Source organism: Centropristis striata, chromosome 18 (genome assembly GCF_030273125.1).
Source record: "Centropristis striata isolate RG_2023a ecotype Rhode Island chromosome 18, C.striata_1.0, whole genome shotgun sequence".
Classification (NCBI taxonomy): domain Eukaryota; kingdom Metazoa; phylum Chordata; class Actinopteri; order Perciformes; family Serranidae; genus Centropristis; species Centropristis striata.
In genome coordinates this window covers 17,923,435-17,939,890 of record NC_081534.1, presented here as the reverse complement: position 1 = coordinate 17,939,890, position 16,456 = coordinate 17,923,435, and the positions used below count along the sequence as shown (strand labels likewise).

The 16,456-nt window shown below is 37.6% G+C and overlaps 2 protein-coding genes across 3 annotated transcripts; one reads left to right on the top strand and one right to left on the bottom strand.

Annotated features, from left to right (window-relative positions):
- The first annotated feature begins 1,636 nt into the window (after positions 1 to 1,636).
- On the top strand, positions 1,637 to 11,269 carry drc1 (dynein regulatory complex subunit 1 homolog (Chlamydomonas)). 2 transcript variants are annotated; one of them, XM_059357104.1, is made up of 15 exons: positions 1,637 to 1,917; positions 2,797 to 2,914; positions 3,627 to 3,754; positions 3,907 to 4,090; positions 4,172 to 4,309; positions 4,767 to 4,853; positions 4,971 to 5,093; positions 5,228 to 5,355; positions 5,507 to 5,641; positions 6,773 to 7,196; positions 7,748 to 7,837; positions 7,925 to 8,008; positions 8,097 to 8,214; positions 8,503 to 8,526; positions 8,626 to 11,269. In XM_059357104.1, the coding sequence occupies exons 1-14, from the start codon at positions 1,889 to 1,891 to the stop codon at positions 8,514 to 8,516; spliced, it is 1,800 nt and encodes a 599-aa protein (XP_059213087.1). In that variant the 5' UTR covers positions 1,637 to 1,888; the 3' UTR covers positions 8,517 to 8,526; positions 8,626 to 11,269. The 2 variants fall into 2 exon arrangements, with proteins under 2 accessions (XP_059213087.1, XP_059213086.1); XM_059357103.1 differs by having other exon boundaries at positions 1,642 to 1,917; positions 8,097 to 8,230; positions 8,377 to 8,526.
- Positions 11,270 to 11,414: 145 nt separating this feature from the next.
- Positions 11,415 to 15,896, bottom strand: LOC131991537 (microfibril-associated glycoprotein 4-like). Its single transcript, XM_059356992.1, has 6 exons — positions 15,891 to 15,896; positions 15,660 to 15,830; positions 15,487 to 15,525; positions 14,676 to 14,772; positions 12,599 to 12,766; positions 11,415 to 11,815 (listed from the first exon to the last, which is right to left on the bottom strand). The coding sequence occupies exons 1-6, from the start codon at positions 15,894 to 15,896 to the stop codon at positions 11,562 to 11,564; spliced, it is 735 nt and encodes a 244-aa protein (XP_059212975.1). The 3' UTR covers positions 11,415 to 11,561.
- Positions 15,897 to 16,456: the final 560 nt, after the last annotated feature.

Sequence of the window (16,456 nt, the reverse complement as noted above, 5' to 3'; positions counted from 1 at the left end):
AAAGACCTAAACACAACATTTAAATGCTCTCACGTGTATTAATTAGTGATAAACGGAAAAAACAAGACAAAAAAGAAAAAACAATAATAAAGTTTTCTATGAATTAACACCGAAAGGAACCATTCTGCATAATGACTTCATTTACTTCCTGTTACTTTAGTATATTTTGCTGATAATAACTATATAGCCTACTTTACCATAAGAATCATTTGGAATGGAGTCGACTGTTTGATCTGTATATTTTAACTTTGTTTCGTTTCGTTTCGTTTATTTCGGTCAATACATGTCATTAAAAGAAAAGTAACAAACCAGAAAAAAAACATTGATCAAAGTAAACAATAAGTAAGCAGAGAAAGAAAATTGATAATAGACATTTGGACCGAAAAGACGTAGGCTGAAGCATAGCTTATTACACCTACCCTGTTACAACTCAAGTTAGTCTGTTATTTATTAATAAAAACAAAACAAAATAGCAGCAGCATAGCACGTGTTACCACTCATTACTAACATAACTTATATAAATTAATCATCCTGTTTTTAAGTACTTTTTAAAATAAGTTAATGGTATTGCATGTTTTTAAGTCATTCTCCAATTTGTTCCATAAATTAACAGCTGTTACCGTGGTGCATCGTAATTTGGTGTTGGTTCTGGTTTTTAACTGTATAAATATACACACCCCTCTGAAATTGTAATGGCTTTGTCTTAGATTGAACATTTTCTGAATACAGTCAGGCAGCATGTTGTTGTTAATTTTGAACATAAGCTGTGCTGTTTTGAAACTTAAGTAAAGGATCTGAGTTCTTCTTTCACCACTGCTTTTTTGTGTGTCTTAATTGCCTTAACAGTCATCATAGAGCCTTAGCAATAAATTGCCAATAACTGAATGAAAACAGATAGTATTGGAGCTGTGCAGACAGTGAGGTTTAAAGCTTACAATGCCACTAGATGGCAGCACCAAGCCATGTATGATTAATGATCCTTATCTATCAGTGTTTTACTCTCTTTGCATTGCTACGACTCAACTATATTTTGCTGTATATTTCAATAGCCCACATATTCACAGTTGTATATGTGTCAGAGTGACTCAGAGTCCCTGTTCTGCCCTGTTCTGTGCTGGGGGATCAGCAACTTGGGGTCCCGTCCCCCCCACCCCCCATTAAAAATTTTAGAATTACGGCTGTTACTTTTGGGTCATGCTGTTATGCAACAACATGCCCTTTAATAATTAAAGAATGTTTTGTGGATTCTATAATTTTATGGCCAATAGATATTGTAGAAGTAGATTGATGGAGACATGGCACATTCAACTGCATGTAAAAAAAAAAAAGGTCAGTAATTTTATTTTATTTTTATTGTGCATTATTCTGTGTTAATGTAAAAAAAAAAAAAAAAGATCTGTTATTGAAGCCATTGTTTATAGAATTTTGACATTTTTAAGAAAGTATGAGAAAGTAATATGGGGAAATAAATATTGATAAATTTAAGATACAACGCAACGTAAAAACGTATATATGTATTATATTATGACTCTAGAAAAAAACAACGATATTCTGCATTAAAACGTGCAAGGGTCGGGGGCCAGATAGCGTCGCTGGCAAAACAAAAGGAAAATCGTTTCTTCTATTTATAAAAACAGGTTGTTTTTTTCAATTTTTTTTCCGAGTTATCGAAAGTCCTGAAGACCTGAAGGCAACACGTATCACTCTGGTGCCTCTGTCGCCATAGCAACGTTTACTAAACGAACAGACCTGCTACTTTTTTTTTAACGTTAGCTATCTTCATCGATAGATTATTTAACATAACATTTTCGGTTGGTAACTTTTGAACAACATACTCTTTAATTAATATTAAAGAGTTTCATAAGAATCCAGAAGAAGTGTCTTTGTAATGTCCGAAAATCAAGAAGCCAAGAACGGGTAAGTCAGCTTAGATTGCCCAACGAAGGGTAAGCCCATCAGTTGTTAAACTTATATTTTTTAATGCTGCATGGTCTATTTGTAATATACTACTAACGTTAATATTAAACTATGCGTTAATGCAATTTTGTTTTTAACCCATAAGAACCCAGACCCATTTATCATTGAAAGAAAATTATGGGGGACATACCACAGACCAAGTGGACCACATAGAACACATTTATGATGGGTTTTTTAATAATACCCCTAAATGTCAAAGATCTGTGATGTGACACGTATGTAACATTGGGCGTTTATGGTATTTATTTTTATAATATTTCTTATTTTAATATAAATAAATTTGACACCTTTTTTTTTTTACAGAAACACAAATTTGCCTTTTTCTCTGCATCTCCACAACATATATTAAAATTGTGACATTAATAGTGCTGTTTAACAACAAATTATTTTTCAGATTTGTTTTTAAGTAACAAAATAATAATAATTCAATAATAGATAAAAAAACCTTTATAGGGTTAAATGCAATACAGGACACCCTATTAACGGATTAGAATTGTTAAATGGGTTTTAACTTAGCCTAGTAACAAAAAAAAGCTTTTTGAAATTAGCTACTTTTTCACATTTCTGTTTCCAGTCACACACACATTTTGGAGAAGTCTCTTCTTGTTAAAGTCACATGACCACCACACCAGGGTGTTGAGTATACGTCGCTTAGGGATTTAATGAGTTTAGGTGAAGCATAAAGTTGAATATGGGGAGATTCTAGAACATTTAAAATGTTTGTTACACCCGTGTCACCATGGGTTTTTATGGGTTAATTTATGTTTTATCGTGCTTGTAATTTTAGTTTGATTACAACTGCTAACTGTACACCTTCAGGGTCCCTCCACAGGAGGCTGAAGAAGACCCCAATGAGGAGAACCATGAGGAGACCTGTGAGATCCAGCCTCAGGATGAAGAGGAGGAGGAGGAGGAAGAAGAAGAAGAAAGTGAAGAGGTTTGTTTGGTCCTCAAACCCTTCTGTGTCTATGTCCTGTCTGCAGTAATTTCATTAATCAATATATTACTCACAAAACTATTTATTACAATATTATCATGTTGGGACTATTGATATTAAGTATTCCTTTTAGTTAATTTATTGTGAAAAGGATGATATCAAATAAAACAAAATCATATCAAAGATAATACAATTAATTCCAAGACTTGAAGTATTTCCACTGTGGATGTAAAGATAGCAAAGAATGAAACAACACAATAAATAACTAAATCATTAATAAAATCCCTCTAAATACAACATCCAAAAACATACATTATAAGTAGGATAATTAGCTTATAATTCAAAGTTCCCAGAAGCGACACATTTGGCCTTTCAGTGTGTGTAACTATTATTTTAATGTGGAAGTGCCTTGGGTCTTTTAATGTTCCCACAACCTTTAAACAATTTTTCCTGTTAATAAAGCTGTTTGTTTGCTTTTTAAACCAGATTATGTTTTTTAAATTCCTTTTTTCCAGCTGGACTTTGATGAATGCAATACTGTTGCTTTAACAATTTCATGAAATAAACATGGGATTGTTTGTCATTATACTATACTTACCATGACTACCAAAAATGTATCAGTCAAAAAAAGCTACGGGTCATATTATTGTTATTAAATTGTTATTGTTATTATTTCCTGACATGTACTCAGAAAGAAACTGTCCTGTGTTAGCTAATCACTCCTCAGAAGATGATCCACCTGCTAAGAGATTCAACAACTTTAGTGACCAACATCCAAACTGCAGCTGACACCAAAGAGTCGATGCGAAGGACAGAGCTGGAGGAAGCTCGCAGAGTTAGGTAAATATTAAAATTCACTATTATCTTTATTACCAACCAACACTTTTACTACAGGGATAACTTACTTTTAAAAAACCTAATGGACAAATTTACTTTCTACATCTTTCACACCACCCTCCTCTTCCCTCCTGTTTGCCACAATGTTTGTCCAGATTGGAGCAGCTGATGAATGATGCAGAATCCAGCCAGGAAAAATTTGAGGAGATCACCAGAGGGTGGTCGGTAGCTAAGGAGAAGGTGATCCCTCAGGAGCTCCAGGAGGCCCTGAACAGCCAGCAGCAGTTATGTGTGGCTATCATAGAAGACAAGAAAAAACTCATAAATGAACTGCAACAGGTAAATCTATACGTCTATCCATCTATTTATCTATCATCTATTTATCTGTCTTTCTGATCACATTCTGTGTTGTCTGAACAGGAGCTGAGAGTTAGAGATGATCGCTATGTAAAGGACCTGAGGAAGCAGGAAGAGGAGCTGGCCCTGATGATGGAGAGGATGGAGGACCAGATCAAAACCCTGACGAAGGCCTACAGGGAGGAGCTGGCCCAGATGGAGGTAGGATACAAATCAAACAAACATAAAAATAGCGTTTAAAACGTAAGCTTTAACCACTGTGAGCTTTACATTATTATATTGTGATATTTATTTCACCTTTTACTATTTAATTTTTACATTTTTTTTATTACAACCCATGCCCCAGGAGTGTTGGTAATTATAGACTCAAGTTGTGTTCACAAGTGTTTTAAATTGGATGTATTTTGTCTCAATAAATGTAGATGAATAATGTCATTAGTGTTGAAAAACGTCTGGCAAGCCTCGTTGCATCTCGCTCCTTGAGATCCATTCAAGGAATTGCATTTTCCTTCAACATAGAGCGTTGAGATCAATTTCCAGTTCACAAACCAGAGGAGCGAGGACACAAGGATGCACAAAATCTAGAGATGGGAAAGGCTGTTCAGCTTTGTTTATGCCATTGTTGTCCTGCTAATGGTTGCACTTGTGTTGTTGGTAGAGTATTTATCAGCAGGCAAATGAAGTCTTACTTTCAAGACACAGGACTGAATGGGAACAACACTTAAACAAGATTTGGGACCAAGAGGTGAGGATGACTGAAATAAACACACACAGAGCCACACATGCAGACTCAACTTTCTTCTTTCTTTCATCTTAATCCATGTCTTATATGTACATCTAATGATATCTAGTCTATTTCTAGCTGGAGAACCTGGCGCATAGACGCAAGAAAGTGGAGGAGTATGAAGTGATAATTCACAATCTGATGTTGGAGACTACAGATAAATTCACCCTCTACCAGACGGATCTGAATGCACAATTTCAGGTTTGCACGAATATGAAGACAGACACCCCCAATGGCTTATCCTTTAAATGAAATAAGTGCCCCTTATGAACCCAGCATTTTCTTCTGATGTCTGTTGTTTGCGAGTCACCTTAATCCCTTTCTTGCCTCTGCAGGCTCTGGAAAGAGAAAAACAACAGGTAAAAGCCACCAATATGATAACAACGTTAAAAAAAATCAACCAGAAGAATGAGAAAAGACAACGTACCATCAACCTGGACAATATAAAGAGCAGGCTCGTTAGGTAGCCCAATTTTTCCTACACACAGACAAACACTCAAACACGCACACACACACACACACACACACACACACACACACACACACACACACACACACACACACTGTTATGTTTAATTTACTCCCATGTTTCTCAAACTGGCTTTGTGTTTCAGTCTGCAGACAGAGATGAAAAAACTAAAGGCCAGTCATTATGGTATGAGGAAACAGTTAACAAAGAAGAGCCAGTGCTTGTCGGAGGAATACAAACGCAGCGTTGAGCAATATGAACGCATACAGGGGAAAAAAAAGTAAGTCATAATTCATTAAACCCCCTTCCCTTGCTCAGTTAGTTTCATAAGTTGTTGCAGCAATTTTAGGGTTGACATCAATTGTCGCTCAGATTTGATGCTAAAATTTTAGGAGGATTGTTTTTGGAGAATTGATCCGTCAAAAACCCCTCAGAAATACCACTTTTAGACACAAGGACCTTGAGGAACACGATAAAAGAAATCCACGCTGTAATTTGTTTTTTTGCTAGTCCTGTTCTGGAAACCCCTTTATTGTCAATATGGAAATCCATAGATCCTCTGAACTCTCTCCAGCAGGTTTTATTTATACAGTGAGATCAAGTTTTTAAAAAATGGTCTCACTACAATGAAATGTTACTATGAGGACTTACATCGTCACACAGGAATACAGTTGGGCTCAGTTATACCAAATTTATGCAATTCCATGACTGTTAAGAAACAAAACAACACATACTGCATTAGAAAAATGCCCTAAACTGTAGATATTAACATAAATCATAGCCTGAAAGAGGGTTTTTTTAGCCCACTTCCCAGTAAAATGTCATGACATGGTTGGTACAGATGTATTTCTTAGGTCATATGATAGCAGTATCTACAATGTATTAAAAAAAAGTTGTCCAGGCCGTTGGATTTTTAAGGTGAGGCACTACAAGCAAAAAACAAAACTGTTTTCTCATGCACTGGTCAATTTTGAGGTTTTGAGCTATTTTTCTCCCTTAACATATCTTCTTTCCAGAATATTTGAAAGAAAACATCCAAAACATAAATTTAGGTGTATATTTTGCTATATTTTGTAGACTTCTCCTAAACCTTGTCATCACAGGCATCGTTAGAAAGCTCCCATCCAATGTTCAGATTTATATCCTGGAAACATATGAATATAATATATTAGCAATATTAGCATGTTAAATGAGTTCCTCATTTGCGATTAGATTTCAGAAACGTGTAATGCAAAAAAAATATTGTCTTAATGTCTATACCAAACTGGGGAAGTTTCATGGTGATATCTATACGTTAAAAAAATACCCTATTCACCTGCCTTGTCTCCCCTTAAGGAGTCAAAGTAACAATGACATACTGTGAGACTGTCTTCTTTTCTATACACGTCCACCCCTCCTTAACTTCCTGCAGGCACCTGGCAGTCGCAAATGCCAGGAAATTTGAGCAGATGTGGCTGACAATTGATGAAGAAGTGAAGCAACTGGTGGACAGAGTTTTAGTCATTGACTCGCAAATCTGCAGGAGTCTTGGTTTGACCTGGCAGCGACCTCCCATGCCGTTCATGGAGCTCTCAGGTCCCATTCAGCCTCAGAAACAGCCTGAAGGCCCCGCATGCCGAGCTGCCTCCCAGCAGTTTGACAACGGGCAGGCATCACAGTGGAGTCCGATGAGGTTGGACCTCTCAGTCAGGCCTAAGGTGGAGGATAACGCTGAGAGGAAGGATGTGGAAATGTACAAGGACGGGACATCGGTGCAGAGCGAGAGTGGTGCAGAGGTGGAGGAAGGGAGGACAGAGACACTGAAAAAAGTGATGGAGCTGCTGTGTGACGAGGCGGTAAGAAACAAGTTTATTATTGATGTTTTATTACAGGAAGGGTTTATTAAACAGTGTGTACAGAAGAGGACAAGAAATAAATGTTTCTAATAAAAACAAGTAATAACATGTTTCTGTAAACACATATTATATTAAAGGAATTGTTTGACATTTTAGAAAATACCATTTATTTCTTTTAGTTAGATAGAGATAAGTGTTAAATAGTCTCACAGTCTCTTCTGGTCCCAGTGATGATACCAGGATGTGTTTTCTCACAGTCTCACACATAACATGCTGTTTTCACTCTGCTTTGTGTACAGATAAAAAAACAGATGTAATGTGTTCATTTTTGAGCTTTACAGGTGGTGATTGGTAGGTTTTGTTTGGACAGAGCATCAATTGCCTAAAATGTTGAATTATTAAACGATAGGTTAATTTTTTTAAGTGTGTCAGTGTCCCATTTGAATTTTTAAACAGGTTGTCGCTGCTCTTACCATTTTGTTTAATAATCTATGAAATTATGTGACGAGTAGCTTCAAACAAAAGTTTCCCTTCCTTCCACTGTATCTCAGGGCTACCTGGTGGAGGATAAACTCCTGAACCTGCTGGCTCCCCTGGAGGAGGAAGAACAGACCCTTTTGAAGCTGGCTTCTCTCCTTTCTGTGAGTTCATGTAGTGTAATGCATTGCTGTATCGTTGGAGAGTACGGAGCACAACTAAACAATCGCTATTGTTGTTTTCTCTTCCAGACTTTTAACATTGAAGTGGAGGATGTGCCCAGTTTGGCTGAATTCTTATTAAAATACGCACATAAGCAGAGAGAGCAGACTGAGGTGAGGAGGGAAAGAGATGAGGATGGATCTTTGACAATATTTGATTATAATTGTATTATATATGTGTGTGTGTTTTGTCTGCCTGCAGGATGTTTGTGTTGATTCAGGTGAATCTAATAAAAATGCGGAGGAAGTGGAGACTCATCTGACCTCTGAACTCATTGATCGCAACCAAATTCTGCCTGTTTTAAAAAGTTTCCTTGAGCAGCACATGCAGTCCAGGTAAGACCAAATTTACACATTACTCTCTATCACATACTATACCTGCATACAGGTTGTTAATCTGCATACTGGTTGTTAATCTGTGAGATTTGAACATGAAGTCATGATAGAATATCATATTCTCTCTGTTCCTGGTTCGTTCTAAGGGAGAGCTCGGCCTGCAAACAACAGAGTTTTCATGTTCAGACTCGGGATACTTCAGAAGACAAAGCCTACTGGGAGAGTATGGGAAATATCATCTCTGATGACAAATTGAAACTCTGGGACGCCGCTGAGGGCAAGCTAAAGCAGAAACTGTGAGAAACAACCACACACACACACACACACACACACACACACACACAAAACACAAATCCATCTTATTTAAAAGTTGTGTTGTTGTTTTTTGTTTCCAGGACGGTCCTGACAGAGATCTCTGAGCTCATCCCTGAGATTCAGGGTCTGAAGCAGCAGAACACAGAGCTGCGGATGTTGCTGCAACTGAATCTCAAGTCCTGAGTCAGCTAACTCTTAGAATTTTGTCGACTTTTGTTTATTAAAGAAGTGCTCATATGTCCTTTGAAAATAAGTGACTCGACATGAAAAAACATGAAAAATTATTGATTGATGAAAATAGATCTTTGTTGACTAAGAACAAAACGACCATTTAATTAAATGATGCATTAAGAATGGACAGCCCTACATATTTCTCTATTTTATGGCATTTTATAGACCAAAAGAGTAATCAATTTATCAAGAGGGCAGATTAAACAATAATCAAAATGTTTGTTAGAACAGCCCTTGTCTATTCAAATTGTCCATCTATAAATCCAACAGGGCAGAAATGAATGTGCTTCTTGTCTAACATTAGCCATCTCTGACTCCCTGACAGGTCAGCACAGAGCTGGAGACACTGTAATCAAACCTCTCTATCAGCAGAACTGGGACAGTGTGAAAATTTCAGTGTGTGTAAAATGATAATATTCACTGTAAAATATAGCCTCTATTAAATCAAGCCATGGTGGCATACTATGACATTTTTATATTTTTGGTGTAACACTCAGAATTATTCAATTATAAATTGATTTAACAGATTTTAAAACTAGACATTTGCAGTGGCCAGTAAGCAGCAGGTGATGCTTGTTTGTTTGCAAACTGTGTTAAGCCGAACGTCATCGCTAAATAACTTTCATAAATGTGTCATAATTAAATGTGATTGTTAGCTGTGTAAATATATAATGTAACAAAAGAAAATATAAATACAATATTCTTGACGTTCACAATACTTTGAAATGAGTGGCTGGAGAGGCAGCTACGCCCACTTAGGAGACAGGAAGTGTGTACCATTTCCTAGCATCCTTCTATCCAGTATCTTAAAATACTCCAACAATACAATACTCCAACCGTCCACCCTCCTCCCAATGAATCCATGTCACAGAACACCTACACACAAACACAGTATGTTTTATAATTCCATGTTTAAAATTTGTATAAATGCTGATTAGCCAACAGTGAAGTCTTTTTAGTTACATTTTGTGACTCAGTAAACTAATAAAGTGACCACACAAAGCTCTCCTATTGGCTTTTAGCCCATCATGTGACGGCTGTCACGGCGCACGGGTCTCCTATTGGACACACAGATGGGCTCAATAGAAAGTGTGAAGTGTTCCCTTTTTTCTTTTTTTTTTAATAATTACATTGCTAGATGCTGGCGACCTCTTAATTATATGGTTAATATGCTGACAAAGTCGCCTGTTAACTGAATAGTGAATCTGGCTAACTAGCTAAGACACAGCACAGAAAGTTGACTAACTTTTGTTCAGTTAACATTATTTGAATCGTGAGTGGTGGCATTGGAGCCCTAGCAGTAGTGTAAGTGTAAGATATTTTCATTCTTTTAAGTTGTTGGTTAGGCTTTGTTTTTCTCTCGTGCTGTCTTCATATCACCACGGATGCTTCATACATAAGTGGGGAGACACTGTTGGCGGTACGCACGCACAGGTCTGAGATGGCAAAACCAAATCTCAGAGTGGGAGGGGGCGCACACAAATGTCACTATTTTTTGCTGCTAAATTGAGAAAATCTACCACATTGTTGTGTTTATAAAAGTTAACATTCATGATCAATCATTATGGTATCATATTGGGTGGGTTGTGGTGGCTGGTTTAGATTATTAGGTGGGTTGCAACCCACCCATCCCCCCCATAAATTATGACTATCTGTATCAGTTAGGTTTGGTTACGACTATGCCCCTTTAGGAGACTAGCAGCAGGTCTATTGATTCCAATAGGAGAATGAAAGTTGGCACAGATTATGACTGGTTCTTCTGTCCCAGAGTCACCAAAGTAAATATTGGAACCATTCTTCACAGGGCACGTGTCTTCTAAACATTCTAACACATCAGGAGAAAATTAACTTTGTTGTAGACCTGTGTTTGTCTCAGCACCTTGCTCTGACAAATTTTACAACATAAATAGCGTTAAGAGTTACCAATGGTCTCGGGAGAACGAGAACAGCCGGCCAGTTAGCCAAACTGTGTTAAAGCGAACGCCATCGCTATACAACGTTCAAAAAACTAAATGTGATTGTTAGCTGTGTAAATATATAATGTAACAAAAGAAAATATAAATACATTATTCTTGACGTATACACAATACTTTGAAATGAGACAGGAAGTCAACTCCTGTAACATTAATGTAACTGAAGTCCACGGAGTTCAGTTTTAATAAAGTAAGTACCATGTCATTTATTACCTTATCTACTATTTTGTTATTAATTTGGTCAGAATAGTGAGGGAAAAAAACAAGAGTGACTTGTGTAGATTGTTTGTTTTTTCCAAAACACAAAGATTTTCACATACCATGATACGTTATGAGGCAGCATATAGTTGAATTAATAAAGTAATTAATGGTCAAAATTGCTGTCAGTGTCCTCTTGATAGAATAATCAATGAATTCCTTGAGCTTTATGAAGTGCCTGAGATTTTAATGTATCAACATGAATGGAAAATTATGTTTTATAATCTAAAAAATGTAATAAAATTAATTTTGTCCTGTTAAATCGAGTTATTAAGAATTTGTATTTGCCCATGACACCTGAGTGTTGGAACTATTTCTATGAAGAGTCCATCATAAGTTATATGAGAGTCTAGACAGAACACATCACATCAGCTTTCTGCTCAGATTATCATTTAATTAATAACAAAAGAATTATAAAAATCACAGTTTGTTTTCTCCTGCTGTGCCCAGTTTCATGCATGATCAAATTTTAGATTAATTATTTGATGAGAGAAAGAGAAAGAAATCATAAGAGATCATCAGCTGATATTCTGCTGTAAATTGGTCCTGGAGAATTAATGCACAGGGCGGATCTTCATGCTGATGGTCTTCAGGGAGTAGTTATAACCCTTCCAAAACTTCCAGTCCACTCCAACAGCAAAGATAGTGCCATCAGCCCCCCAACGATAAACCCCGTTGGGGTTTGTTTTGTGACAATTACCGTACCAGAAGGCCCCCAGGTAGAATCTGGCACAGTGGTTGGGCGAGTTGTCCTGGTCTTTGTCTAGGGTGGAAAACTTTCGTCCATTGTGATGACTCAGGGCGTTTCCTGCAGAATATGAGAAAGTGTTGGTCAACAAGTTTACGTGACTCCTGTGATGTAAGAGGTTGACTTTGTTGAGGGTTTGACATGTGACAAGTTCACATATATTGTTTAAGTGTTGCCAGATTGGGCGGTTTCTAGCATAATTGGGTTGGTTTTAGTTGACTAAGAGTGACAGAAAGTTGAAACTGAAAACCAGTGACATTGTAAAAAAAAAAAGACATCAAGAAGAAATGTAAAGATTGAAATTTAAAAACAATCATAATGCATAAAAATATCAAATATTAAATAACATGACATGATTGTGGGATTGTAATTTATTTATTTTTCAGTTGAACATTTTTCAGTGTCAATAATTTGTTGTTTCAATGCCAGTTTTTATTCTCAAAACCTCAGTTAACTGTCCCTCTTCTAGCTCCATACTTTAAATTGCTCGCTCCGCCGCCTTGAGAGGTGATATTCGGTAGCTCAGGTAGCTAGCTAGCCAAGCTGGAGGCTTGCTAGTTTGTGAGCTTCAGTTAGATAAACAACTTAATGCTTCATCCACACACTCTTTTCATAATGTAGGAAAGCTTGTTGCTGTCACCAGAGAGTGACAACTAGCTTTGTTGGGCTCATTTTGTGAAACCTGTGTAGCATGGAGCATGGAGCTAGCTAGCTAACCAGCCAGTGGCTAAGATAACACGAGTTGAGGCTCCTGATGTAGAAGAAACTTTTGATGCCTTCATCACAAAAAAAGAAATAAATACTTGAACAGATGATACACAGATCCAGCATCAGTTTACTCACCTGCCCCCCCATCGATGAACCCAGACACACTGAGATTGTATCCGTCACATTCTGCACCAACGGAGAACGAAGTGTACCGAGCCGACACATTTGCTCCCTCAAAGTCCTCCATGTCCACCAGCAGCTCATAATTTTGGTGGTTTGTTAGGTAGTGGATGTTGTCAAGACCTGCACACACACACACACACACACACACACACACACACACAATGGAACTTTAAGTGTTATCAAGACACTCTTAGCGAAGGAAAACACACTTCGAACACAAGCTGATTGAAAACTTTTTGGGTAATTTTCTGTAAACAGTGTGACGTGAAAGCATGGCGGTTAGCTTGCTAGTTTTACCAAGCTTAGATGCTACACCGTCTACAGAAAATGATTAAAACAGCAGACTGCTGACCAGCCACTGTGCTCAGCTCAGCCTCACGGCAGAGGGGTATGCAGGGTGCGCTAGCAATCTAATCTTGTCTAATTTGTATTCTCATAACATTTAATTCATCAATGCAGTCGCTGTGGCCGTTGCCTGGGAAGTGTTGGCAGACAATCTCTGTGCAAGAGGTGTGGTCCCATCTGCAAAGGACTAGAGGAATGCATCATGCCGACAGGTGGCTTGGCGTGTTGTTGTTTTTTTAAGATACAGTTGATGTTTGGCTCTGTTGTCGTTAAATCCACTTTGAGTCGTCTGAGCATCTGGACTGAGACACATCTGTAGAAATGTGTTTGTTATCACATTTCAAACCTCCAAAGAATGTGGTTTGGATTTGCAAAAATTGCAATTCACATGTTTTTTATTTGTCCAGACTTACTAAAATCAATTTGGATCTGACAAAAATGGATTTGGACTGGCAGTCTGAAGAACGACCTATATACAGTTGCAGTGTGACATTTTGTACAGAGGTGGAGATAATTCAATAAAACTCATTGACATTTAAATTCAGCAAGAGAATAAACTGATACGAAACTTTGGTCATAGTCCCACTTCTGAGCCCTGTACTATGAATCAAGTTCAACATACCCAGGATATCTTCTTGTTATCTCTCTTCACTAAGCCTTACAACCGCAGTCACAGATAAGTGGTGTCACAAAGGTGGTTTTCAACATAGTTAACCCAAGCTTTTCATCTTCATAATGTGATAACGTTTTGTTTTAATGGAATTATACAGTATTTCATATGCAAGTCAATGTCATACTGATTAATAATATAGTGAAATATTATTGTATGCAACCTTATTTTACAGAAGAGTAATTTCAGAGACTGTGGGGTTAAATGTCCAGGGAACTACAAACTGCACTCAGTAATTCAATGAGAAACACATCAACTGAGTGCTACAGCGATACACACAGTAACTCTACTGTAACTTCACGGCTCCATTTGGTGACATTAATGTAACGTTAAGACTCAACATGTTGGGCGTCCCGGTGGCTCACACTGGTAGAGCGTGTACCATTAAGGCCGTGTCCTTGCTGCAGCGGACCCGGGTTCGAATCCGGTCTGAGGTCCCTTTGCTGCATGTCTTCCCCTCTGTCTTCCCCTTTCTATCTGTTACTATCTAATAAAGCAGTAAAATGCCCAAAAAAATGATCTTTAAAAAAAAAAAAAAAGACTCAACATGTTTACATTTATATCTTATTCTCCCTGCTGAGAACATGTACTTCTCATATAAATATTCTTTGGGGTTTCTAATGGATTTTGTTGGCCTCTAAAGACTCTCGCCCTCCTCTGAGACCAACAACAAGGTCCACAGGATCTTCCCAAAAAGGGTAATGCCATTTTCCAAGAGAACTGATTGGTTAGTAGGCGGTGCTTTTATAGGTACTTATCTCTTATTGAGAACATAACCTGCTACCGATCAGGTTAGCTTCTCAACATGAGTTGCCATGGTGTTCTAGTCAGATTAAAAGAGAACCACCTTCGTGATTGTGGAAAAATAGCTACATGATACAAAAACCCAGGGTTAGAGCTGAAGTTACCTCGCTAACCTTCAAATCCATCTTTGTAAAACAGCGCTCTGGAGTTACACAACACAGTAAATTTGTGATCTTAAGTCCTGACTGTTAGTTTAGTTTAATTCCTCACCTAGCCAGTGCTCTCCAGCAGCGTTACCAAAGCCAACCTTGTATTGATCCCAGGGCCTGTAGAAGTTAACCGAGCCGTCCATCCTCCTCTGGAACACCTGGGGGACAGGATAGGGGGTCAGCTAGCTTAACACATGAGATATCAGGTTTCCACACAACAAGGTTTTACTTTGTATCATTTTTATTGTAAGTGCAGAAAAAGGTCATGCAGGAAGTGCTCATATTGATTTCAGTTAAAAAGGAGACAGCTCAGAAGGAAGACAGTTCACTGATGAGTTACTTCTTGTATCTGTATCAGCTAGGTTTGTTCACGGCTATGCCCCTTTAGGAGACTAACAGCAGGTGTATTGATTCCAATAGGAGAATGAAAGTCAGCAAATATTATGACTGGTTCTTCTGTCCCAGAGTCACCAAAGTAAATATTGGACCCATTATTCACAGGACATGTGTCTTCTGAAAAATCTGACACAAAAATGGCATTTTTCTGATGGATACATCAGGAGAAAATTATCTCTTTTGTAGACCTGTGTTTGTCTCAGCAACTCACTCTGACAAATCTTACAACATAGATAACGTTAAGAGTTACCAATAGTCTCAAACAGCCGGCGTTAGCCAAACTGTGCTAAAGCTAGCATCATTGCTAAATTTGATTTTTAGCTGTGTTAATATATAATGTTACAAAAGAAAATATAAATAAATTATTATTACATTCACAATACTTTGAAATGAGAGGCAGCTACTACTTAGGAGACAGGAAGTGTTTACCATTTCCTAGCATCCTTCTATCCCATATCTTTGGGTAAAATACTCACCGTCCACCCTCCTCCAAATGACTCCATGTCACAGTACACCTACACACAAACACAGTATGTTTTATAATTTCATGTTTGAAATATACATATTAGCATATTAGCCAACAGTGAAGTCTTTTTGGTTACATTTTGTGACTCAGGATCTCAAAAGGCCAAAATACTATGTGGTGTACCTGGACAGCAGACCTGTCTCCAGCAGGATAGATGGTGTACACGCCACTGGATTGGGTGTTGTCATGGTGATGGATCTCACTGCAGTCCACAGGTTGGCCAAGCTTCTGGCAGCTGGTCAACAGTGGAGCAAGGAAGAGGACGACTGATACCAGCTGGAACAGACGAGATGTTCAAGTGCTGAGTTTCGTAACGGCGTGTAAAATCTGTGAAATATCAGCTCACAAACTCACCTTCATCGTTAAGGTTTCTACTGAAATCAAATTCTGCTGATGTAGATGTGTCTGATGCTCTGAAAATACAACAAAGATCAAATTAAAAATAGTTCAGTCAGCAAATTCACAGATTATTATGTGAATGCAGAACATGTAAATTTGAAATTTTGCTGCTCAGGTTCTGTTTTCGTCACTTTCCATCAATAATACAGTTGAAGCCAGAAGTTTATATACACTTTATAAAAAGACGCATAACCTTTTTTTCCCCCACTATCTGACCTTAAATCAATCTCAACTTTTCCTGTTTTAGGTCAGTTCGGATTACCAAAATGATTTCTATTCTATTATTTCTAATGCCAAAATAATGAGAGAGACTTTTCTAGAGAATTTTTTATTACTTTCTTCAAAGTCACAAGTTTACATACCCTAAGATTACTGTGCCTTTAAACAACTTGGGAAAGCACAGATGATGATGTCATGGCTTTGGAAGCTTTTGATAGGTTAGTTGAAAACATTTGAGTTAATTGGAGGCACATCTGTGTATGTGGATGTATTTTAAGGCACATCTTAGGAAAATCAAAACA